This window comes from Sinocyclocheilus grahami, unplaced genomic scaffold (assembly GCF_001515645.1).
Source record: "Sinocyclocheilus grahami isolate Dianchi unplaced genomic scaffold, SAMN03320097.WGS_v1.1 scaffold661.1, whole genome shotgun sequence".
Taxonomy (NCBI): Eukaryota; Metazoa; Chordata; class Actinopteri; order Cypriniformes; family Cyprinidae; genus Sinocyclocheilus; species Sinocyclocheilus grahami.
The window spans coordinates 535,340-562,674 of NW_015505840.1; the positions used below are offsets into that span (position 1 = coordinate 535,340).

The 27,335-nt window shown below is 35.3% G+C and overlaps 1 protein-coding gene across 1 annotated transcript in view; it reads left to right on the plus strand.

Annotated features, from left to right (window-relative positions):
- LOC107558811 (glutamate receptor ionotropic, kainate 1-like) overlaps nt 1–24,468 on the plus strand; it is a 33,013-nt gene extending 8,545 nt beyond the window's left edge. The window contains exons 2-15 of the mRNA XM_016242499.1: nt 8,862–9,029; nt 11,190–11,447; nt 12,590–12,771; nt 13,279–13,332; nt 15,179–15,352; nt 16,582–16,725; nt 19,602–19,709; nt 19,808–19,862; nt 19,941–19,950; nt 20,888–21,006; nt 21,743–21,960; nt 22,082–22,194; nt 22,730–22,875; nt 23,591–24,468. Coding sequence (XP_016097985.1) covers nt 8,862–9,029; nt 11,190–11,447; nt 12,590–12,771; nt 13,279–13,332; nt 15,179–15,352; nt 16,582–16,725; nt 19,602–19,709; nt 19,808–19,862; nt 19,941–19,950; nt 20,888–21,006; nt 21,743–21,960; nt 22,082–22,194; nt 22,730–22,875; nt 23,591–23,880 — 2,039 coding nt within the window. The 3' untranslated portion in view covers nt 23,881–24,468. The remainder of the gene's footprint in view (nt 1–8,861; nt 9,030–11,189; nt 11,448–12,589; nt 12,772–13,278; nt 13,333–15,178; nt 15,353–16,581; nt 16,726–19,601; nt 19,710–19,807; nt 19,863–19,940; nt 19,951–20,887; nt 21,007–21,742; nt 21,961–22,081; nt 22,195–22,729; nt 22,876–23,590) is intronic.
- Nucleotides 24,469–27,335: the final 2,867 nt, after the last annotated feature.

Genomic DNA, 27,335 nt, shown 5'->3' on the forward strand with positions numbered 1-27,335 from the left:
CCTAAACTACTTGTTGAAAGCAAATCAGCATATTAGAGTGATTTCTGAAGGATCATGTGACACTGAAGACTGGAGTAATGATGCTGAAAATTCAGCTGCGCATCACAGTATTGAATATAAATGGTTATTAAATTGTAATAATATTTCACATTATTACTGTTTTTACTGTATTTTTTTATAAAATAATCAAATAAATAGGACCTTGGTGAGCAGAAGAGATGTCTTTCAAAAACATTTAAAAAATCTTAATTATTCCAAACTTTTGGCCGGTATACGTGAGATTCTGAGCTGTAGGTGGTGCTAATAGGTTTGGAGGACTGATCTTGCTATAGGACTGTTGCTTTTTACAAAAATGTAATTTACTAAATTAATTTACAAAATAGAGCTTTAAGTAGAATATTGTTTATTTTTTCGTTCAGTCAGTGAAATACAGCTTTGTTTCGAGTCAACAGTCTCAAAGACAAACCAAGGTCTTCCGTGTGACACGCAAACATTACAAACCCAAAGCCTGAAATCAATTCATTCCGATTTTTTCCGCTTCATGGTGAATTGTGCAATTTGTCAAAGTCACGCTTTTGATTGATGCCTTCATTTGATTAGCATCTCATTACCCAAAAGCCCCTGCGAAGATGTCAGAGCTGGAGACACGTCTGCAGATGAGGTGCAAATGGCTTGTGAACTCCATGCACGATGATGATTTGAGTGTTTAAGGTTCATCAAGTGTTTCTTTCTCTGAAACTGAGCCCAGTTTGTTCTCAAATTCTAATTTGCATGTTGGTGTATGATTGGATGATTATATAATAGGTCAACAGGTCAGATGTTCAAATAATATCTCTCTTTACAAAGGTCCAACTATTTGTGTATTATATTTCTGAAGGGTAAAAATATTACCTCAGTGTTTTGAATGATAAAAACTCAGAATAGTGTAATGCTTCTCTAATGAAAAGCAGTCCTCATCTGTGCTGCTACAGCTCTGCTGGAAGTCACATGAAGGTGAGGATGCTGGAGGAATCTGGCATGTTCAATGTTTCTTGCTTGGCTGCTCAGCCTTACTTTCATCCGAGTTGTAATTTGCTCCCATAATGCTCTGCTGCTTTTGAGGTGATAGGTGGCCTATACGCAAATGTCACATTAGAATTTTGAATGAGATCCTTGAGATGACCTCCATCTAGTATTTATAAATAAACAAGAACCGCACATGGACAGGAGAGTTTGAGAAAGGAAAGACTTGTTTTACTGGAAATATTGAACATAAATAAAACAGTTAATTAAATGCAATTAAAAAAGATGTTTAATTTCATTTAAATTTAAATTTAAATTTAATTAGAATATACAATAAAGTTTGAGAAAGGAAAGACTTGTTTTACTGGAAATATTGAACATAAATAAAACAGTTAATTAAATGCAATTAAAAAAGATGTTTAATTTCATTTAAATTTAAATTTAAATTTAATTAGAATATACAATAAAGTTTGAGAAAGGAAAGACTTGTTTTACTGGAAATATTGAACATGAATAAAACAGTTAATTAAATGCACTAAAAATGTAATTAAAACATGTTTTTATCTTTAATTTATTTAATTAAATTAATACATTAATAATTAATTAATTAATTAATATATTATTTTAATTTAATATCAGTTTTGATTATTACCAAATACACTTAAATATTAAATATTTAGGCCTACATTTAAGATATATGTACTTGAAATGCATATAAAATTTATATAGGTTTGGATTACACAGTTTTAGCATAAACAAATGTGATTCATATTTGTCAGTCATACATAAATAAAAGAGGTAAGAAACAGGTAAGATTTTTGTATCAGTACTTATAAACTAAATGTGTTTTAAATACACAATAATCAGGCATTTACATTTATCATCAATAAATCCAATTTCTTTCATTCTCATGCATTTTAACTAATTGAATACACCTAGCCAAATTCGAACCATATTCTATTCACAATTAACAGATTTTTGCAGATACCAATCAGATTGAATAAATGCATTTTGAAAGTATGATTATTTGAATAAAATTGAATAAATGCCAATAGTAAATAATAAACGATGGCATGATTTTTTGAGTGCGAAAATCTTACCTGTTTCATTAAGAGTACGAATGACTGACACAACGCACCACATTAGGTTTATTAGATCGTTTATGTTCAAACTGTTTAATCCAAATGGATGGACATTTTTTTATGCAATTCAAATGCATAAATCTTAAATGTAGGCCTAAAAATGAGTTTGTGTGTATAAACGAGTTAGCACATGATGTTTTGATGATAATGATTCCAGGTTGATTGACGGGTGTTCGATGGAGCCGCTGGGGTTTCCTGATTATTCAGTGTCAGCAGCGGCTCCATGCTGGTAAGCTTTACATGTAGAGGCTTGTGAAACTGGACAATTTGAGGTACTTTCCCAACGGATTTGCTATTCACGACAGTGTTAGCTAGTTAATCTCGAAATGGTGCATGCAGTGTGTGTTTACAGAGGTGGATTAGCATGTGCACAAGGTGACTTTGAATTTGTAGAGCTTCTGCAGAGTAAATAAACCTGTAATGGCTTGATTTACTTCTTGGGCACTGGACATTGAGTTGGATTTTGCTTTTGCTTTTTAGTTTTTAATTTAAAAGATAAACGAATGTCAACTTTAGGCTGTCCGTATGATTTCAAACTGGTTGGGATCCAGCACTAAAGTGTGATGGTATACTACAGATTACTATATTCATATATCATTGAATGTACAGTATGCTGTTTATTTCAGCACGGCACAAAAGCCATTTTTCAGCCCTGTCATGAGCACTTGAGTTTGTTGGGCTGTGAGGAGCATTGACCCTGCAGTCCTGTGAACCTTGACGATGCATTTGTTTCTGAAAACCAGGTGCCTTAACCAGTAACCCGGCAACAAGCAGATCAAGACCCCGTCATGGTTGACTTCCTCGCTGCCTGAAGAGAGAAACAGCTCTTATTTAAGCCGGAAATTGAAATAGCATTTAAAGGAATGAAAAAATGAATGCTATTGTTGCAGAGCTGCTTTGCTTTTATATTCTAATATAATCTGGTTGGTGAAGAATGAACGAGAGAGTTTGTGGTTGCTGTCCTTTCTTTTCTCTTCTATTAAGGGCTCATAGAGGTGGTTGCGTATTTCTCACGCTGTATCAAATATTTTAAGTGTCATATATTCAGCTTGAGCTATATATCTGCCATGCACTCTATGGCTTTGTTCAAAAACCTAGTGAGCTTCCTTGCTCTATATTGCCTATATAGGCAGCAGACTTCTTAGGCAGCATCCTAACTGAAACGGAACATCATAAATGACTTATATGTGACCCTGGACCACAAAACCAGTCATAAGTGTCCATTTTTTTAAAATTGAGATTTATACATCATCTCAAAGCTGAATAAATAAGATTTCCATTGATGCATGGTTTGTTAGGATAGGACAATATTTGGTCGAGATACAACTATTTGAAAATCTGGAATCTGAGGGTGCAAAAAAAATCTAAATATTGAGAAAATCATCTTTAAAGTTGTCCGAATGAAGTTCTTAGCAATGCATATTACTAATCAAAAATGAAGTTTTGATATATTTACAGTAGGAAATGTACAAAATGTTGTTATGGAACATGATCTTTACTTAATGTCCTAATGATTTTTGGCATAAAAGAAAAATCAATAATTTTGACCCATACAATGTATTGTTGGCTATTGCTACAAATATACCCCAGCGACTTAACACTGCTTTTGTGCTCCAGGGTCACAAATGTCAGACAGACAGAACTTCTCTTGATTTACATACAGTTTGACAAATAGCATGTTGCAAAGCTATGGATGCAACTATAATAAGAATAAAATAGTGAAAGTCCATTTTTATTGTGTGTGTGTGTGTGTGTGTGTGTAATATTATTAATAAATGATTATTAAAAACACTTATCTTACAAAATCTTAATTTTGAAATATTTAAAATTATAATTCAAATGAATTATGAAATTATGATATATTATTAAATATATGTTTTACTATGGAAACTTGCTTCTGCCACAAAATATATTTTTTTAAATCTCAGAATTGTGAGGAAAAAACATCGCAATTATCTTTTGTAATTTTGTATTTTGTTGCAGAAAAAAAGAGTTGCGAGGTCTAAATTTGGAATTCAGAGGGAAAAAAATATCATAATTGCGAGATGTAATTCAGAATTTGCAAGAAAAATATTTGAATTGTGAGATAAAAAGTCACAATTACCTTTAATTTTTTAATTTTTTATTCTGTGGTGGAAACAGACTTCCATATTTTACAGATACCTTTTGGTATCAAGTGATTTCTTAGAAGGATTTCTTCACTGAGATCATTGTAATGCATCGTGGGATTGAGTGTCCGATTTCTCAGGTGATGTTGCCAAAATAAGGTATCTTATAAGGCAGCATAATGTACATTTTAGAACAACCTATGATGACTTAAAATGTTGTCTAGGTAGGCAGCTCACTAGGTTTTGGAATGGAAGAACAGTGATAATAATGTTAGAAGTATATTGTTTGATATACAAAGATGTTCAGTTAGTCTGTTTGTTTTTTGTTTTTTTTGCTTTTACAAGAAAGCTATAGCTGTGTAAACAAATATGTAATAGTTTACGCAGCATATCATAAGACAGAAAGCATCATTAAAGCAAACATGGCAGCTGAACAGAGACGCTAGTGGAACGAGGAAGCTGTCAAGAACGATGAAATGAATTTGAGGTTCCAAAGTTTTGAAGTTTTAGTACATATTTGATTTTCATGCCCTTTTCACATAAGTGGTTCTGCTCGAATAGCCACAGTGAAATGTCATTACCTTGAGCTTACCGACGAGAAAGTCTGTATTTTTATTCGTCCTGTGAGAATGAAATATTCCCACGGAACAGAGCGGCTTCCGGGCGGTGTGGTCTGCTAACCGTAATGAACCCTGGAGTTTATAGGGCTGGATTTGAGCGCCCACACAAGGCTCTCTCAGTGTGAACATGAAAGGTGCCTCAAAAGGTCATTCACAATCAGAGCCCAGAGAGGAAGCCCTGCCCTCTCGTTCTTTACCTCTCCACCTTACAATCAATCACAATCTCTCCAAAAAAATCAGGCTGAAATTGTTTATTCCAGGTGCTTGCAGCCAATCGCTGATTGTTCCAGAGTTGTCATTTATAAAACAGGCGACTGAAAGAACGACGTGCTGATTTTATGTAATTTGTAGGGAACACGAAAGGAGAACAAAACAACAACTGTTTTGTTAAACAATGTTAAACAATAGATTTTACTCATATATATCAAACACAAAAATGTACTAAGAGTAAACACAAACTACCACTAGAATATCCCATTTTATGCAATAGGTCATCAAATTTGGCATAGTTTTATCTATCTGTCTGTCTGTCTGTCTGTCTTCAAAGGGGTTTAGAATATTTACATCAGTGTATATATATGTGTGTGTGTGTGTGTGTATTTATATTTATAATTTATATGATTATATGAATCTATATGATTTATGATTATATATGATATATATTACTATAATTTATATTTTAAAATATTATAAACCTCTTTGAACTTTAGGTCAAATTTATTGTCACATAGGCACATTTATTGTCTGTGTCTTTGTTAGTAGGTTATTTCTTTCATTTTGAATAATGTGAGCAGATGAACATTATATTTGTTTTAGTTCGTTAGATTAAGGACTGTCATTACGGCCTTTAGTTAGTATTACTCAGTTTGAGGAATGGCAATGTTAACATGTTTGTTTTCGTTTGAGCACAGAGTGAAATGATCAATGATGATCAGTTTGCTTTTATATCAATGTAAATGTCGTATGATAAATGATAAATGTCTTTATTTGCATGCTACCGTGGCTGAGAGAGCTCAACGCACTGCAAATGAAAAAACACCAGCAAATTAAGAAAACATCTTCATCAATTTGACAACACACGCGCTGCAAATTCTCACAACACAAACAAATACAGAAACGGCTGCAAATACAAAACAAACAAAAACAGAAACACGCTGCAAATATGCACGAACCACATCGGAAATGTTTAAGGGAAGCACGTTTCTTTGTTTGTGTTGTGAGTATTTGTAGCCGTTTCTGTATTTGTTTGTGTTGTGAAAATTTGCAGAACGTTTCTGTATTTGTTTGTGTTGTGAGTATTTGCAGAACGTTTCTGTATTTGTTTGTGTTGTGAGTATTTGCAGAACGTTTCTGTATTTGTTTGTGTTGTGAGTATTTGCAGAACGTTTCTGTATTTGTTTGTGTTGTGAGTATTTGCAGAACGTTTCTGTATTTGTTTGTGTTGTGAGTATTTGCAGAACGTTTCTGTATTTGTTTGTGTTGTGAGTATTTGCAGAACGTTTCTGTATTTGTTTGTGTTGTGAGTATTTGCAGAACGTTTCTGTATTTGTTTGTGTTGTGAGTATTTGCAGAACGTTTCTGTATTTGTTTGTGTTGTGAGTATTTGCAGAACGTTTCTGTATTTGTTTGTGTTGTGAGTATTTGCAGAACGTTTCTGTATTTGTTTGTGTTGTGAGTATTTGCAGCGCGTTTCTGTATTTGTTTGTGTTTGCATTGTTTGTTGTTGTGAAAATTTGCAGCGCGTTTCTGCATTTGTTTGTGTTGTGAGTATTTGCAGCGCGTTTCTGTTTTCTGTATTTGTTTCTGTTTGCATTGTTTGGGTTGTGAGTATTTGCAGCGCGTTTCTGTTTTCTGTATTTGTTTCTGTTTGCATTGTTTGGGTTGTGAGTATTTGCAGCGCGTTTCTGTATTTGTTTGTGTTGTGAGAATTTGCAGAGCGTTTCTGTATTTGTTTGTGTTGTGAGAATTTGCAGCTCGTTTCTGTATTTGTTTATGTTGTGAGTATTTGCAGCTCGTTTCTGTATTTGTTTGTGTTGTGAGAATTTGCAGCTCGTTTCTGTTTTTGTTTTGTGAGTATTTGCAGCACGTTTCTGTATTTGTTTGTGTTGTGAGTAATTGCAGCGCGTTTCTGTTTACTGTATTTGTTTGTGTTTGCATTGTTTGTGTTGTGAGTATTTGCAGAACGTTTCTGTATTTGTTTGTGTTGTGAGTATTTGCAGCACGTTTCTGTATTTGTTTGTGTTGTGAGAATTTGCAGCTTCTGTATTTGTTTGTGTTGTGAGTATTTGCAGCACGTTTCTGTATTTGTTTGTGTTGTGAGAATTTGCAGCTCGTTTCTGTATTTGTGTTGTGAGTATTTGCAGCACGTTTCTGTATTTGTTTGTGTTGTGAGTATTTGCAGCTCGTTTCTGTATTTGTTTGTGTTGTGAGAATTTGCAGCTCGTTTCTGTATTTGTTTATGTTGTGAGTATTTGCAGCTCGTTTCTGTATTTGTTTGTGTTGTGAGAATTTGCAGTGCATGTGTTATCAAATTGATGAAGATGTTTTTTTAATTGGCCGGTGTTTTTTCTATTTGCATGTGTTTTTTTTTTCATTTACAGCGCGTTGAGCTCTCTCGGCCACCGTAGCATGCAATCAACAGTGCTTTTATGTTTTGCATTTGTCATCCAACTGAATGTGTTTTCTTCACATTTTGACCGAAAATATTTGGAATATCTTGTGTTCATGTACAAATATGCGTGTCTGCTCTGCACTAAAGCAGATTTTGTATTATTTATTTGTTTTGTCATATTTTGGCTGTAGTTGTCATGTGGATTAAAGGTCATTTAAGGATTAGAGACGTTTTGACCGAAATCGATTAACTGTTTTGTGCTGCCGCAGCTTGAGTGAACAACAGCAACATTCACTCAGACTGTGAGACAGTGAAGATGGCTTGCATGCATCTTAGGGTAATAAGATTAAATCGCAACATTTTAACCTTCATCTTACACATAAGGGTCAGACATGTTAATAGAGGATTTTGAAGCATGACTGAAAATTCAGAGAAAGTCTCTTGAGCTATAGTTGACATACATTAAAAGTATAGAGCTATTTGAGACATTGATGAGATCCCAAAAGTCTTTTTTCCCCCCTCAGGAGAAGTAACTGGAAAGCAGATCTGAATTTGCTATCTATTTATTGTCATTTATATCTTGGAGAAATTTTTAAGATCCTATAGAGATTTGTGTTCCTATGAATTACCAAATGTGCATTTTTTTTCAGTGCTAAAAGGTTTACTAAAAAGTGTGAACTCAGAATTCTGTGAAAAAAATCATAATTTTGAGATATGAACTCACAATTGAGAGTTTATCTCGCAATACTGATTTATAAACTTTCAATTCAGACTTTTTTCTTTCCTCAGAATGCTGAATTTACATCTTGAAATCTTGCATTTCTGAGGGAAAAAGTCTGAATTTAAAGTTTATAAATCAGTATTGCGAGATAAACTCTCAGTTGTGAGAAAAAATTCAGATTTTTTTCACAGAATTCTGAGTTTAGATTTTGCAATTAATAACTTGCGAGAGATGAGCTCACAATTCTGGAAAAAAGAAAGTCAGAATTGTGAGTATATAACACAAGATTAAGATTTATAATTGCGAGATTACATTTCTGAGAAAAAAAGTCTAAAGAAAACAAATCAATTAGTACAAATCAACACTGTCAATTAGTGCTAAAAGTATCAAAAAAATGTTTAATAACAACGTTTTGGTCACATGACCTTCATCAGCTATCTTCAAACATCAAAAAAAGTCTGAATTGTGAGATGTAAACTTTAGGAAAAAAGTCGTAATTACCTATTTTATATTTTTATTCTGTGGAGAAGATAAGCTTCTGTAGTAAACAAATACTGCTCTCTTTGAGCAGCTTGTCAGCTTCAGACTCTTGGGACTAACTGTTTGGCCAAATTACCCTGTGGCTTTGTTTTTAACTTTCTTTTTCTGTCTATGCAGGTGGGATTTTCGAGACACTTGAGAATGAACCGATTAGCGTGGAGGAACTCGCCTTCAAATTCGCTGTAACCAACATTAACAGAAACAGGACTTTAATGCCCAACACCACCCTCACCTACGACATCCAGAGAATCAACCTGTTCGACAGCTTCGAGGCCTCCAGGCGAGGTTTGATTCTTACATTTACACATTTGACAGACACTTCTATCCGTTGTATGCACAGGTCAGTTCATGCATTCCCTCCGCGTTGAACCCATGACTTTGGCTTTGCATGCTTTACCATTTAAGCTGCAGGAATGATAACAAAAAGAGCTCAGTACCAAAACTCACATGATTATATACACTGTAAAAAAATTATTTTAGAAGTAAATAAATATTATTGGAGTGTGTTTTACAAGAAAATACTACTTTCAGTTTATTTATTTTAAAATTTAATGTGTTGAAGTTTTTTTTGGTAACTGTTAGAAAAATTTTATAGCAATTTTTTGAGTGAAAATTGTTTCTACAACAAATTTGTTTTAGGGTCCTATTAGCAGTTTGCTATGTGAGCCCATTTTCACCATGGAATAAAAATGTAAAAAGATAATTGTGACTTTTTAAACTCAGAATTGTTAACTTTTTTTCTCGCAATTCCAAGTTTATAACTAATTACGACTTTTTATCTGACAATTCTGACTTTTTTCTTGCAGTTGTGAATTTACATCTCACAATTCTGCCTTTTCTCACAATTCAGACTTTTTCTTTTCGAGTTTATATTTTGCCATTCTGAATTTATATCTTGCAATTGTGAAAAAAAAGTCTGAATTATGAGAAAAAATGTTGCAATTACATTTTTTTATTTATCCTGTGGAGGAAACTAGCTTCCATAAATTGCATTTGAATACACTGTAAAAAATGTGATGATTAATAAGTCATGGCAACATATGGCTATTTCAAATTCCTTTTTTAAGTTATACAAGACTAAACCAGGCAAGATTTGAAAAAAAAGAAAATGTTAAAATGGCTTGTTCAGCCAGTTTAAAGGCTGCAAGGCTAAACATCCTCTGGCTCCGCCCTGCTACAGCATCCACGCCCTAAACTCTTGCCATTGGTTGAGCTGGAGTGATTGACAGACCTGAGCGGACCTTAATAAATCTTTTGATGGTGCACAAGAGGCTCAGTGTTTTCACTTTTTGGAGAAATAAACCCATTAATGGCGTATTTATAGTAGTCAATGAACAATAAATTAAGTTAAGAGAATGTATTATAACATTTAAAGGGGTCATATGATGCTTTTTTAAAGATCATTATTTTGTGTATTTGGTGTAACAGAATATGTTGACATGCTTTAATGTTCAAAAAACACATTATTTTTCAAATACTGTACATTATTGTAGGTCCTCTATGCCCCGCCTCTCTCAAACGCTTCATTTTCTACAAAGTCCCTCCTTCCGACAAGCGCAGTCTGCTCTGATTGGCCAGCTGACCCAGTGCATTGTGATTGGCCGAACACCGCAAGCACTCGTCGGAAATGTAACGCCCCTTACCATAATCACAAGCTTCATCTTTCAAAATAAATGTAAAGACAGAGCCTGAAAGGGGAACAGAGACAGTGACAGACACAGTGATGAATATGTGTTTGCAGTACACAAGCCACGGTTAAGACAGCTGACTCCACTGTGATGTGACCGCCCCCCCCTCTCTTTCGCGCTCTCTCTCTCACTCTCTCGCGCTCGTGCACACACACACACGATGCGCAAAACTCAGCATTTGAACAGTCAATAGCAAATACTTAAACTAATAACAAAACAGTAGCTGATTCAGAAGCGCCAGATTGTCATAGCAAAGTCAGAATGACCTCCTCTCCTAGGTTCACGAAACGGTCGTCCATAAAATGCATTGCTGTTCTGTTGTAAGTAATCTTAAAGATTTCTAAATGCATCTACTTTCGGAAGGCCAAATAAAGTGCTTTTGCTTTCGCCTAGAAACACACAGCGTCTCCCTGACATGCTGCTTCAAAACTAACTGCGGTTACTGAAACCACGCCTTCTTTCTTTGCGTGCACATTTGGGCGGCATTATGCAAATATTTCCACATAGTGAGGTAGATATGTGGCGGCGTGTTAGAACGAGCCGTTTTAGGGGGGCGTGGCAGAGGTTTAACTTTGATAAAGAATATCTCTTTGGTTTTGAGACTTTAGTCTTTGCAACTTCAAGGATCTTATCTATGCACAATCAGCTTGTAACACTCCAAAGAGAAAGGAAAACTTGAAATCGCATCATATGACCCCTTTAAAACAAATTTACAAGTTTGTTAATAAAGTGACTGATGTTCTTGTCTTGATGGCAGCCTGTGATCAGCTGGCTCTCGGTGTGGCCGCCGTGTTCGGCCCGTCCCACAGTTCTTCAGTGAGTGCGGTCCAGTCCATCTGTAACGCGCTGGAGGTCCCTCACATCCAGACCCGCTGGAAACACCCCTCTGTGGACAACAAGGACAGTTTCTACATCAACCTGTACCCAGACTACGCCTCCATCAGCCGTGCCGTACTCGACATTGTGCAGTTCTACAAGTGGAAAGCAGTGACGGTGGTGTACGAGGACGCAACAGGTGGGACAGTTTCTCTTTCATTGCTCAGGAAAGTGGCATTCTCAGATATAATTCAAGTATCAACTTTGACTCGTATGCTTCTCCTAAAAAAATTAATGTGATATAAAACAAACACAAATGAGACAATTATTTGCATAAGTGTATCAAATGAATGTTGATAGCAGCCCAGATGGAACAGAGGAAACACACACACATATGTAATGGCCTCATACAGCATTGATGTAATTAATTAGTCTCAACTAATTAAGAAGAAGATACTTTATGGAACTTTTCCAAGTATGCAGAAATTAGATGCATTTATCATCATCATATTAGTGTGTGTATGCCATATTTATCAACCAGCCCGTGAGTGTCTGATGGTTGTTAGGATCTTGATGCTTTATGAACAAAATGTCCATAATTCACACGCTCTGAATACGACATTTTTGTGGAAACTGGTGCAGTTAATATTGACTTTGCGATCATATCTGGGATAATTTGTTTGCTGAAGTGACATTTCTTCATTATTAAAAAGATTAGGATCTGATTAACTGTGTGTAATTTGTCAGGGCTGAAAAATATTAAAAACACCAAAACAGCAACATTCCTGTTTGGAAAAAGACGACGTTTCCGGTTTAATTTCAGATGATGAAAAATTTAATTAAAGCTGAAAATCTGCTTGAAATGTTATTTGCTATAACTGAGTCAAAGCAGAACTTGATTAACTCATTTGACACACTACATTATCATAATATTTTTGAAAGAAGTCTCTTTTGATGACCAAGGCTGCATTTATTTGATCAAAGCTGAATTTTCAGCATCATTACTCCAGTCTTCAGTGTCACATGATCCTTCAGAAATCATTCTAATATGCCGATTAGCTGCTCAAGAGACATTTCTGATATTCAATTTTGAAAATAGTTGTGCAGCTTCATATTTTTGTGGAAACCGTGCTACATTTTATTTCATGATTATTTGACGACTAGAGAGTTAAAAAGAACTGTTTCTATTTGAAACCTTTTTAAGATTATACTTGTGTTAACTGTCACATTTGCATAATAAAGTAATTAATTTCTTTTTAAAAAAAAATTACTGACCCCAGACTTTTGAATGGAAGTGCATTTCTCTAATCTATGCTGATTTTGTCTGTGTAATATTTTTAGGGCTAATTCGTCTTCAGGAGCTGATAAAGGCTCCGTCTCGCTACAGCATCAAGATCAAAATCCGACAGTTACCGATGGGAAGTAAAGACGCTCGGCCGCTTCTTAAAGAGATGAAGAAGGGGAAAGAGTTTTGTGTCATCTTTGACTGCTCGTACCAGACCGCAGCAGACGTCCTCAAACAGGTAACACACCAGGAGCGAACTCAATTGAGATCGCCTTTCAAACTCCAATTCAGTTTTTAAATTCATTTTGAATTTAAAGTGAAGTACCAAACAGAATGCAGCTATGCAATTCGAATTTAAATGAATGTAATTTGAATTTTGAATATGAGTGTAATTGTTCACGGAAAAAGCAAAGTTTGTAAAGACAAGCCTTGTTTGAAAGTTTGAAAGTTCTGAAAAAAGTTTTGAAGTCAAATCTATAGGCTGTTTGTTTCCTAAAACGCAAGACCTGTCCTGTATTTTATATTGAGATATTGTTATATTACTCCATAATAATCTGATGTTATGCACTGACATCATCAAATCCTATTTACTGTGTTACAGCAGATAATTTACTCAACCTAACTAACACTGGGAATGAGGAAAAGAATGATTACAAATGATGTGAAAGGCTGAGAAAATGAGTGATGAGTGATGTATTGTGCAGATGGAAATTTAACATGTTCTCTCTCTCTCTTTCTGTTGTAGCTGTTGTCTATGGGCATGATGACTGAATACTACCATTTCTTCTTTACCACGCTGGTGAGTTTTGTATATGGTTTCTTTGAGATTTTCTTTGGTTCTGTCTAGGGTTGCAAAAAGGTGGAAAATTTCCAGTAAATTTCGGAAAGATTCCAGAAATTTTGGAAACTTTCCAGGATTTTTTTTTTGAATATTCCAGGGATTTCCGGAAATGCAACCCTAGTTCTGTCATTGGTTTGATTGGAAATTTCAACAAGGTTTGTTCTGCTGATTTGCATTTTGTTTTTAGTCAATAAAGTGCTGCAGGGTTGACTTCTTTTTTTGTAGGCCAATCTAGAAATTCACATCTCTCTGGTTCCCTCAACAAAGACACAATAAGATTTTTCCATTGCCTTTTGGATTATTGCAGAAAATAAGCTCTGGGACCAACAAAAGGTTATGATTCTTGCTTGTTTTGTTCATCATGATAATCTTCACAACTATTATGAATTTTGAAGCCTAATTGCAATAGCCAGAATTAAAAATCTAAACATAGGCTATAAACAAACTTCACCACGATCACACCACCAATTATGGTTCAACAGCTCTATCAGTCTTTATTTAAAAAGTTTTTTTTTTAAATCCCAAGGTCGTATTTGCTGATGTATTTTATGTCATAGAATAAAACTTGAAAATATTTTGAGCTTGTGTTAACCACAGACTTTATTTCAGGCATTTAACTAAAAACCCATTGACTTGTTTGTTTCTGAGTTTAGGCCTACAAAAATAAATCATGCCTACCGTGCTCTATAGCTAGAAACCAAGCAGCATTTTAAAGGGGTCATATGATGCGATTTCAATGTTTCCTTTCTCTTTGGAGTGTTACAAGCTCTTGGTGCATAAAGAAGATCTGTAAAGTTGCAAAGACTAAAGTCTCAAATCCAAAGAGATATTCTTTATAAAAGTTAAGAGTCAGCCACACCTACCTAAAACAGCTCATTCTAACACGCCCCCACATGTCTACGTCACTATGTGGGAAGATTTGCATAACACCGCCCAAATGTTCACGCAAAGAAAGAAGGCGTAACTTTGATTCTCGCTGTAGTATTGTTGTTGCCGCCGCCATGTCGTGAAGGCGCTGTGTGTTTCCTTGTGAAAGCGAAACTACTTCGTTTGGTCTTCCAAAAGAGGATGATATCCGCTTCGTCATGCCTGGAGCTGATCTGTGCTGGTCGCTGAGGAAAAACATCAACTTCGCGCTGTGGATCACCGGATCGGCTTTCACCGTGGATGAAGCGGAGTCCAGCCCGGGGTCGTCACATGTGGTTGCCGCAAGCCCGCCGGCCGCTCCTTCGTCGAATCCGCCGGCCGCGCCGTTCTCAAGCCCGCCTGCCTCTGCTCACTCTAGCCGGTCTCCACTCACGCTAGGCCGCGGCTCACTCTAGGCCTCTGCTCACTCAAGGCGTGTGACGCTGTTTCGTTGTGAAAGCGAAACTACTTTGTTTGGTCTTCCAAAAGAGGACACGACTAGAAATCAGTGGTTAAGTTGTATTTACAACACTGTTCCAGAACAGTTCAACCCAAATATTCAGATGTGTGCAGCGCATTTTATGGAGGGCTGTTTCCTGATCCTGGGAGAGTAGACTACAATGCCGGCTGTTCTGACTCACAGACTGTAAGTAAGTTTTTTATATTTAAAGGATTTGCCACTGATGACCACCTCGCTTTTCAGAACGATGAGCTTTCTAAAAATCGACACGTTTCAGAAAGGCGGGGCATAGAAGAGAAACATTAATGTACAGTATGTGTTTTTTCATTACACCAAATACACAAAATAATGTTCTTTTTAGCAGCATCATATGACCCCTTTAAGAAAATGAATCTATTGTTAAACTTCATATATTGATGTAACTTTGACACACTTCAGGATCTGTTTGCGTTGGACCTGGAGCCGTACCGATACAGTGGCGTGAACATGACGGGTTTCCGTCTGCTCAACATCGTCAACCCTCATGTGGCGTCAGTGGTGGAGAAATGGTCCATGGAGCGACTGCAGGCTCCACCCAAACCCGAGACCGGCCTGCTGGATGGAATGATGACAGTCTGTCCATCCTCTTTTCCTTTATGTATACACTCTTACAAATAGTTTGCAAAAGAGGGTTTTAGAAGAACGATTTAAGGTTCCCCAAGGAACCTTTTAGTGAACAGTTCTTAAAATAACTATTTTTTTCTTAATTTGAAGAGCATTTTTTAAAACTGTGAAGAACTTCTTTCCAATTTAAACAACCTTGGAAAGGTTCCATGGATGTTACAGGTTCTTCATGAAACCATCAAATGCCAGTAAAGAACCTTTATTTTCAAGACTGATATGAAAATAAAGGTTCTTTATTGGCATCAATACATTTCAGTGAATAGTATGGTTGTACATGTAAAAAAAAAAAAAACATGATATTTCCATAGAAAACACCTCCACAGAATAGTTTTACCACGGCACTTGATCAAAAGATCTGCTTTATCTGTTGTCTTACTGTGCATCGATTAAGCCAAGTCATTTATTTCTAAAGTGCTTTATACAATACAGACTCTTTCAAAGTAGCTTCACAGTAATAAACAGGAAAATAACAGTATTAATGTTGCAAAATTAATTATGAAACAATTTCAGCTTTAGAACTCAGAATTAGTGCTCTGCATTTATCCCATCCAAAGTGCACACACACAGCAGTGAACACACACCCGGAGCAGTGGGCAGCCATTTATGCTGTGGCGCCTGGGGAGCAGTTGGGGGTTCGGTGCCTTGCTCAAGGGCACCTCAGTCCTGGTATTGAAGGTGGAAGAGAGCGCTGTACATTCACTCCCCCCACCTACAATACCTGCCGGTACAAGACTCAAACCTTTGGGTTACAAGTCCGACTCTCTAACCATTAGGCCACGACATCAGTTATGAAATGAACTCCGTTCAACTATAAGCAGCTCTAGCTTAATGTTGATTTAATTCAGTTCAATAAGTGCCAATATTGTGAAACGAGTTCAGTTGAGCTATTAGGCAGCTCTACAGAAGACAACAGTGTCATTATTCAGCTCAAGTCACTTCAGTGTTGATTCAGTTAACTGTGAAAAGTTCATACATTTTTATACAAATTCGATTCAGATATAAGGCAGCTCTACAGGAGACAACAGCATCATTATCAGGTTTTGATCAATATTACTGAATATTTAGTGTCTTTTGAACCCATAATTTGATTCAGAATCAAGTGAGTCATTTCATTATGTGGACAGATTCATCTAGTCTAGTTTCATGTGTGATGGCTCATTTCTATGTCTGTGCCACAGACTGAAGCAGCTCTGATGTATGATGCTGTGCATATGGTCGCTGCCGCGTCCCAGCGAGCATCTCAGATCACCGTCAGCTCACTGCAGTGTCACCGACACAAACCCTGGCGCTTCGGCTCGCGATTCATCAGCATGCTCAAAGAGGTAAATGCACCTGTTCAAACACTCGTCCAAAACCAAAAGAGCAGTTCACCCACAAATCATCATTTACACATCAGGTACGTTTGAGATTAGTAAATGATGACCGAATTATCATTTCTAATCTTTTAACTGTGTCAGATGCTCCTGAACTCTGATAGAGAGAGTTTAGTCTGTTTAGTCCAAATGCAACATTACTCACTTTTCTGGAAAGTGTTTCGAGCCACTTCTAAACAGCTGCAGATGATTTATGTACAGACAATCTCTCTCTCCCAGTGACATCTTCCAAGTGTTCTTGTCAGAGCTTCCTGTTTCGGAGGAGGTATTGTTGAGTCAGCATGCTGGCATTGCAGTCTAGAGGATGAATGTGTGTTGGATGAGAGCGTAATGGCTCTAGCTGAATTAGTGATGCAGTGCGGCTGAACTCATTACAGTGGAGATGTCTTCATTTAAATGTGAAGCATGTCATTTCTGCTCTACTAGTGGCGCTGAATGGAACTGTAACCAAATGGGCAACATTACAACATTGACTTATCTGATGGTGTGAATTTGGGGGCTGCCTGTTTGGTCATAAACAATGACTCAGGATATTTTTATTTATTTTTAATATCGTGGTTTAGGATAATTGGAGATTTTTTCTCTTTATATTTTTCATAATTTTGTTTCCTTTTTGGGTGTTTTACTTTATTAAACACAATGTTAAGTAGAGAGAAATGAAAATAAAAACTAAAAACAACATTAATTATTGTTATTTGTAATAATTTCTAAAGAAATAATTTATTTAAAAAATTAATTATAACATTGAATTATTATTATTGTTTGATCTGAAGTGACAGGAATTTTAAAAAATGAACTAAAACAACTTATTATTGTTGTTATTATTTAGAATAATAATTATTAATTATTAAAAAAAAAAATTTAATTATTATTATTATTAAAGTAATTAATTAATTCTAAAAATATATTTTGGAGCCATAATATATATATATATATTATTAAAATGTTTTTATTTTTTCCAATAATTTTAGTTTGTCTTTTTATTTCAGATTACAAAAAGGACTAATTCAATTTTCATTCCAGTGCACTACAGATATGTCAAAAGGAATCACTTTCACTGAACTCGTTGTTGGTTAATGCATCTCTGAAGTTGATAGATGACTTGACTTCTTGACCTCAGTTGATGATGATGTCAAATTCTTGAACTTAGTGAGCTTGAATAGGACAGTTAATACAGTCTACATTAAGCACTACTGAGTCTGGTGTGTTTAATCTTGCATGCTTTTGGTAATTGGAGCTCACTGTATGAGTGATCTGAGCAGGACGTGAGAGAAAGAAAGGATAAGTGAGATTTACACTAGAGAATAATCACTAAGAGAATAAGAACAAATCTGGACAAAGGTCATGTGACCTCAGTATATGAAGCGAGTCTGAGCTCCACTACTGTATGTGAAGATTAAGAATGCTATCCACCCCGTTTTAATTCTTAAAGAACAGCAAATTAAAGAAATAATCCACTGGATTTGCACATGAGGCTTTAGAGAATGTCTGTTGACTATATGAGTGCTGCATCCTCATAAATTCACATGTTCTGGGTGAAAGATCCACTGAATCATGTGTTGGACAGAGACCATTCAGACTGAACTCACATATTCACTCTGTGAGCTTGATTATAGAGTCCATTTACTAACAACTCCTTGCAGAACCCAGATGATCGATTGCTCTGGGCACTTCTGTTGATCAAGCGACTATTAATAATTTCTCTTAGCTATTTGTCACTGGGTGAATGGGGCTGTATAACATTATATAACATTAAACCCCTTTATATTTTTGAGTAAATTATTTGATTAATTTGTTGAGATGTTGTTGAGGGTGTTTTTCTTATTATACAATTATACAGTGTGCGTGTATTCTCAACTTGAAAGCTAGATATACTTTACTTCTAATAATTCTGTACAGAGAGAAACATTATTTCAGTTTGTACAGACAAACAAATTGCAACATGTGCCAAATTTATGAATATATTTGTAAATGTTTGGGTTAATATGGGGTATGTAGCAATGCCTTTGGGAAAGGATGCTTTGCTCAAGGTCCTTAAACTAAAAAGTGTTTGTTAGGGAAGAAAAATCGTAACGCATTATTATTATTTTTTTTTAATCATTAAATTAATAATAATCGTATTTAATAAATATATTTATTTATTCATTTATTTATTTATTTATTTAATATAAATACAAGGTGTTTGTTAGAAAATATTTAAATGTTTTTCTATAATAAATAAATAAATAAAACTTATAAAATGCATTAATCTTATTCTTATTTCATTAATGAATGTATTTAATTTATTTAGAAATAATTGAATAAAAATAGAATAATAACAGAATTGAAAAAATTATTACATCTTTTTATAATAAATAAATAAATATAATATAATATAATTACTTATTTTTATTTATTTATTTAATGCTGTGGCACTAAATGTTACGTATGTTACACATACGTAAGTGTTGTTGCTTCATGGGCTCCCAGGTTTGAGTCTGGTTATTTTGTCACATCTCATTCCCTCTCTCTCACTTTTACTTTGCTGTCTGCACTTTACTGTACTATTGAAATAATGGCAGATAGCGTCCCAAAACACATAACAATGTGTGTAAGCTAATAGATCAATGAAAAGTTGGAAACTCTGGGCTGAGCATGAGCCAAAAACACATTCTCAGCTAATGATGACGATAATGCTGCATCTGGCCTCTAAAGTGAGACTCTAAAGAGAGAATAAAAGCAAATGAGCAATCAGAGTTTTATCATCTCTGTCTTCATTACGACACCCTCATGTTTAATCTAGACGCCTGTTCTGGAATAAAATCAGATCTCTTGTCTTCTTTTAGGCTCAGTGGAACGGACTGACCGGACAGATCATCATAAACAAGACGGACGGCCTGAGGAAAGACTTCGATCTCGACATCATCAGTCTGAAAGAGGATGGGATGGAAAAGGTAAAACCAGAAAATAATCCCGTTTGCATGATCTGCATCTGTTTAAATCAATATCTGTCATGCATGTCAAATCTGGGCTTTTGTTTTCTTTTCACAAGCTGTTTATGGAAAGTGGTCGCTTTAACAAAGTATGGAAGAAGGTTTGTATTGAATGTCAGGAATGTGATGTTTAAGTCCCTTTTCCCCTTGTAAAACATACCAGGGTATTGAATGACACTATGTTAAAAACAGTATTACCATGGTACTTTTTCCATCTATGACCCTCAACCTGCTGACACCTCTTGTGCTGGTTTCTAGATATTATTGATGTCTTATATCCTCATGTTGGCAGATTCATGGCTTAGTTACGCATTATACTTAGTTTTACCACTTATTTATAATTGCATTAAATAAACGTAATTTATTTCCTTCTCTAATGCTGTCAAACTCTCAGCGGGTGGCTCCAAACCAAACGCAATGAAGTTATCGTTTTTGGCTGACACTCTAAAAACACGTTTTGGCAAAAAAAAAACAAAAAAAAAAACAGTTTGCTTGAATCTTTTTATGTTATGATAACCTCTAATGAAATCATGTTCAACTAATAAATTACATTGAGTTAGAGGAACTTTGATAACTGTTCCAACTAATTTCAACATAAATAGCTATATAAATAGTTATTTCTACCTGATTTGTTTGCATAAATTAGTGTATTTAGGTTGATTCAGTGATGTTAAATAATATTGACTGAATAAAAGTAGTTAATTTAAATGTTACCATTTTAGGTTACCATTCTTTCAGTGTAACAATTAATTTGTACATCTATTCTCCTTATGCAGTCTTATGCAAAGCATGCTGGGAACTAGAAACCAACTGCCCAATTTTCAAGTTATCAAGACAATTTGATTAAATTATATTAAAAAAAATCAATGAACACAGAAATTTGAGTTTAAATTGCAATGTTAAGTTGATATAATGATCAACATTATGTCAGTTAGAACTCATCGAATAATATTTGCAACTTAAAATGTTTAATCAAATCAATAAGAATTTTAGAATTTGAAACTTAGAATTTAGAATTTTAAACCTGCAACCATGTATTTATTTAGGTTGTGGTAACAGATGCCCTGAATTGACTTTATCAGCCACAGTGCTGAATTTTTACAGTGAATGCATGTTGTTGTGTTTGTGCCGTTCTGCAGGTTTACCCCGTATGAATGGTACAACCCTCATCCCTGCAACCCTGATTCAGATGTTGTTGAGAACAACTTCACCTTAATCAACAGTGTTTGGTTTGGTGTTGGAGCGCTTATGCAGCAAGGTATGAGATTTAACGCATGGTTTCCTACTTTAGAGTAATGTCCAAATGTGTTGAAATCTACAAAAATGTCTCAGTTAAACTCAGTGAAAATAGTGTCAATGTGTGCTTTCACTTTCATTATGTTCACTTGTTGGATAAACTTGGTAAAAGACACAAATGCGGTTGACCTTATGTGCTACAAAAGATCTTTCCAGATTATTGTGCAAATCATTCATTTGTGTCAGGATTATTAGAAGTGGAAGAGACAGAAGAAAAAAAGTCTGCAGTAGACATTTTAGATAATGCAAGTTATATAAACCACTTGCATCTTCTGGTTTTGTTTACTTATTTATTTATTTTAATTTAATATTATGTTATATTATATAATTTTTAATTAAAATTGTTATTTTATAAATTATTTTATTTTTTACTTAATTTAGAAGCCACACGTTTATTCTCTTCATGCATTTTATTTAAAAAAAATTATTTTAATATTATATTATTTATTTTTAATAATGTTTAAATTGTATTAATTATTTTATCGTTTGCTTTTATTCTGCATTTTACTTTTATCTTTATTTTACTTTGTATTTGAGTTTTTTAACTTATTTATTTAAAAAAATATATATTTTTTGGATTTGTGAACACAAGTAAAAACACAATAATTGTTAAAAAAAAAAAAATGAAAAAATATCCTGGATTTTTCAGCATTTTTAACCATTCGCTTGTTAACTGGTTGAACATTTCTCGTGGTCAGGATCGGAGTTGATGCCTAAGGCTTTGTCCACCAGGATTGTTGGAGGTATCTGGTGGTTCTTCACCCTCATCATCATCTCGTCCTACACGGCTAACCTGGCCGCCTTCCTCACCGTGGAGCGAATGGATTCGCCCATAGACTCGGCCGATGATCTGGCCAAACAGACCAAGATTGAGTATGGCGCCGTGAGGGACGGGTCCACTATGACTTTCTTTAAGGTTTGGCAGCTAGCTTTGATATTGTATTATTATTAGTCTCTATAAGCAAAAAATCTGCCTGTTTAACATTTCATGCAACATGTGGGTGTTTTGTGATATGTTTATTTGGCATTGAATTTAGACAGGTGGTTTGAGGTTTGACGGGAGAACAGCAGTTACTCCTCCAGACCCGAGATCTGTGATTTTACAAGCACAGATTGGCGGGACGCGGACCTCAGCCAGCGGGAAATACATGTACAGAGCGAATTAAAGCAGCTTATAGAGAAAGAGAGCGTTATATGGACATCTGTCACAGCACTGATCCAAACCAGCAAAGAAGGATTGCATGGCAGAAATAAGACATAAGCACAGGGAATCCTGTAGAAAGATCAGCATATTGTACATTTATTCACAGCTATAACATGAATTTTGGCAGAAGAAACTCTGCTCATCCTCTAAAAACCCTTGAAATTTGCACTATTGCTGTAAATAATTTCATATGTTTTTTGGAAGTAGAGATTATGAATATTCTCCTATAGAAAACAATAGTTCTAGTCCTGGATGCTGATTGGTGTATATCAACTATATCAGAAACAGCTTAGTTTACCTGTCATCAATAGATCTACTTTTGTATCTTTAAGTATCTGATAAATAAAATAAGATAAAAAAAAATACTTAAATATGAAATTCAGCCTCTCCTGTCTTATTTCTTAATTAGATGATCAAACATTAAAAACTGTAAAAGTCAAGTCAAATCAAGCCTTTATTTATACAGCGCTTAAAATAACAGAGAGGGAGTCCAGCGTGTTATGACCACAGATTACGCTCTTCTGATGGAGTCCACCAGCATCGAGTACATCAGCCAGAGAAACTGCAACCTCACGCAAATCGGAGGACTCATCGACTCAAAGGGCTACGGAGTTGGCACTCCTATTGGTACAATTACATAAAACACTAATTTGTCAAAAATGTTCAAGTAATGCTGAGATACAGCGTTTGTTTGTAAAACTATTATTAAATGTTAAAATGAACATTAACAAAAACTATTAAATGCTTTAGAAGTATTTGTCATTGTTAGTTCATGTTAAGTAATGTAGTTAACTAATGTTAACAAGTGAAAAGTTATTGTAAAGTGTTACCAAAAAAATCTTTATAAATATTTTTAGTTAAAAAGTTTATTTAGTTAGTTTCTTCTTTCAGTTAGAGGAACCATAATTCGGACCAGTGATATTTTGCAATATTTTATCATATGTATTCATATGTGCACATATAGCATAATATGGTGCTGATTACAGAAATGGAAAAATTAAATACTTTACCTTTTGTCTTTTTTCTTAAACTTGAAAAATAGAAGTACTGTCATTTTGAAAATATTTAGTAGTGACACATTCTAGAAAAATTTAATATATTTATATATAGTGTATATTATTTTATTTGTTTTTGTTACTTTTTTATGGTTTAGTTTCAGTTTAATTTAAATATAATAACCCTGAATTAAACTAAACAAAAATGAAAAACCTTGGCAACTTGCTGAAAGGAATAAGTTATTTGTTATTATTTTAGTTTTTAGACAAAAAATGTATAAAAAATTTTTTAGTTTTTTTTACGGTTTCACTTTTAGTTAATGATAGTAACTCTGGGTCTCTCTCAGGCTCCCCATATCGTGACAAGGTGACCATCGCCATCCTGCAGTTACAGGAGGAGGGGAAACTGCACATGATGAAGGAGAAGTGGTGGCGAGGAAACGGCTGTCCTGAGGAGGACAGTAAAGAGGCCAGCGCTCTGGGAGTGGAGAACATCGGAGGAATCTTCATCGTGCTGGCGGCCGGACTCGTCCTGTCTGTGTTCGTGGCCATCGGCGAGTTTATCTATAAGTCCAGGAGGAACCTGGACATCGAGGAGGTGAGCGTGGGACAGTGTGAATGGCACAATAAATACTGATGGAGCTGGTGGACCATGCAGGACTTCAGAGGACGTCAGTGGGAGTTTTATAATGGACTTTTGCTCCTCGACCTTATTAAATCCAAACACGCTGACGAAACATTACTTGCATGATGTCAGCTGTGTGAGAACTGGTGGCGACGTTGGATACTGAGCAACATTATTTTTTAAACATTTTTAATTTTCAGATGGACAAACAAAAAGGCATCTGTCAGTGAGATATGAATCAAGACAGGAGTGTAAGTTTGCAGTTGAACTATTACGCCAGTTACTGTATTGTTGAGTAGTTCACTTCCATGTAGTTTGTATTTAGATTTAAAAGACTTGAACGTTTTATTCTTTACAGACATATTCCTTCTTAATCTAATTTATGATAAGGCATGTCTGTGAGTTTTATTATAGGTGACGTGTGTAATTTTTCATGTTGAAATGAGTCAATTATACATCATTGATTCATAGGTTGATTTTCCAGAAGAGTGGAAACAACATTATTCTGTTTTTTTTTCTTTTAAAATGAATTACAATAATTACAATTTATTGCAATATTGGGGAAGTCAGTGTGGTTTTCAGGTTAAAAAAAGGGATACATTTATTTGGAAAATCTCTAAATGGGTTAGATTTCTGTATTTTTCAGTAAAAACATTTTTACAGTAAAATCTTCACATGTATAACATTAAAATATCATCAGTTTCTCAAAATGGAACTTAGAGTAGTTTCTCAATAATGATGGTTAATTTGTTATTTTTAAGGAACAAAAGAATTACTGTTTTAACATGCATGGAATGTCAAATAGTAGATGGGGAAACCTGTTTGAAAACCTTTTTTGCATTTCCATGGGCATGTAGAAATTACATACTTCACCTTTAAAGGCTCATTCTGACTGTCTTAGCCTTTCTCTTATGAAATGACTTATTTTATTTAACGACTGTTGGTAACATTTGTCTTAAAGCCGTGTGTAATACGAACCCTTTTTTTATGTCTATAATGCTGATGAAGAACCAGCATTGCATGAGTCCTAACCAGACGTGAGGCGTTAAGTCATTTTTCTGTCCTCATTAAAATTGAAAATGCAGAGTGAAGTGACAAAATCATAGCTGAACAGAGTATATGGGATGTTTTAGATGCAATATGGGGGTTATGTCATGGCTCTTTTCTTAGGACAAAACCTCCAATTAACAGGCTGGTTACATTTTATTCAGTCTACAGGTGCAAGACTTTGTCTTCATGTTTTCATCATTTCTGCTTTTGTATTGTTTGACACTTGAAAATGAAATATAAACACATGAAAATGCATATAAATAATTTATCACTTTGAAATTATTTCTTTATGAGCACAATATATGTGTTTTCCTTGGTTTCTTGATTTATTTCTTTTTTTATTATTTGCCTCTTGTAGTTTGATAAGCGCTTTAATGATTTTTGGCATGCAACGTTTCTTTCAGGGATGGACGTCCAGTCTTCTGCATCTGAAAATACCATGGGCTGTGATTGAATTCTATTTTATTATTGAACCTCTTTAGTGATGGGCTTCTGCATTGTTATTTCTTTTACGTCACGTCCGTAAAAAGAAAGAAGACCAGGCTAACTATATGGCGTGAGTGTGGAGCGTTTGTAGCTTGTTCTTACAACAGCTGCATTTAAACATGTCATCTCGATGGCTGCTTTTAATTGGTATAAGTTATAAACAGCAATCATCATTAACATCTGGGGAACCTGGTGTCAAAACTAAGAAACCTCAAACTTTGCAGCGTCCGTAGTTAAAAAGCAGCAGAAGCTTGTGCTAAAAAGAGAGTAAATATCTGCATGTCTTTTAAAGGGGTGGTTCACTGTCTTTTTTTTCTAGGCTTGATTGTGTTTATGGGGTGCAGTCTAACGTGTTAATGCTTTGTTTTTAAAAAAACATATTATTTTTCACATAATTTACCTTTATTCGACACAGCTCTGTCCCTTCTCTGAGAAACGCACTGATCATTTCCTGCTTTTATGAAGCCCCGCCCTCAGAAATAGGCGATGGGCTCTGATTGGTTAGCCAGCCCAGTGAGTTGTGATTGGCTAAACCGTCTCTAGTGCGCGTCTAAGCATCCCGCCCCTCACCTCAGCGGCATGTGCTCCGGTTGTATTATAAACAACGGCGTCGTTAATATCGCTTATCATTTTGAGCTCGATTGAGAAGCAGAGGATATTAGTGAAGAGGATCGTGCAGAACCTGTGCAAGCACGGCTTTTAATGGTAGGCCTATGTTTTTTGTTTGTTGTTGTCTCATACTTTTAGATACGCTGTTATTTGTAAATGCTACTGCTTATGTTAGCTTTTAATATACGGTTTTATCCTGATTAAAGCTTTAATACAGTACAGCAACTGCACACGCATCCATGTTTAATGCTTCTCATAGCTATGTGAAAATAAGTGTATAATTGGAACAGTTTATTGTTGGAGCTGAGCTGATGATCTGACAGAGAGAGAGAGAGAGAGAGAGAGAGAGAGAGAGAGAGATAGAGATGCAGAGTGTGTGCAGAGCAGTGGACGCGAGGAACAGTATTAAGAACCGCTGCTTTAGAACATTGATTTTGAAACTTGTGAATCCATTAGAATCGTTAGAAGACAGAATCGTGATTCATATTTGAATGGATTTTTACATGCACCTCTAGTTTTCTCTTCCTCTTCTCTAAAGCAGCGCAGGCCTCGCCCCCTTTGCTGCCTTTTCCCGAAGGCGGGGTTTATCTGGGTTTGTGATGTCACGAATACGGGAAGTAGCTCGTTGTAGTCCCTACCAGCCGTTTTTGTAGGCATTAAACTGCCAGAATTTTAAAATCTCCGTTTGCATTGAACTTTCAGTTTAGTAACTTTGCAGATATTCTTTATGCTCAAACAGCAACATTACACACTAACTAACGTTAAAAAAGTGAAATTGCAATCAACCACCCTTTTAAGAAGCGGCGATCTGAAGAGATTCAGAACTGACGCAGAGATGAACAGGTAAGTCATTTCAGTGGCTCAACAGGCATCTAGCTAACATTAGAGCACTTGTTCGCTTGATTCAGATAGGTATTGAGCTTCCTTTGTTGTGTTTGTCATTTTGCTGTGGTCAGTACGGTAAGTGGCACTTCTTTTCTGTTGGATATGCGTCAGAGCAATTCTGCTGCATAAATGTTACTTGTCCAGATATATGCCCAGTGGGACATATGTAGATGTGCAGTGACAGATGCGCTCTGATGTGTGCTGTGGTGATCACCAATTCATCCGCGCACAGGAGCAGTGCCGAAGCAACTCCGCGAGTAACTTGTGTTTTTATGTTTCAAACAGAGATGGCGATAAAGAGGCAAAGTTACGTACTGCAGCTTTAAGGGAGAAGTTCACCCAAAAATGAAAATCGTCGTTTACCTCATTTTGTTCCAAATTTGTTGTGTTTTCAGTTCATATGGTGATTTAAGCTTTCAATCTAAAAAAAAAAAAAA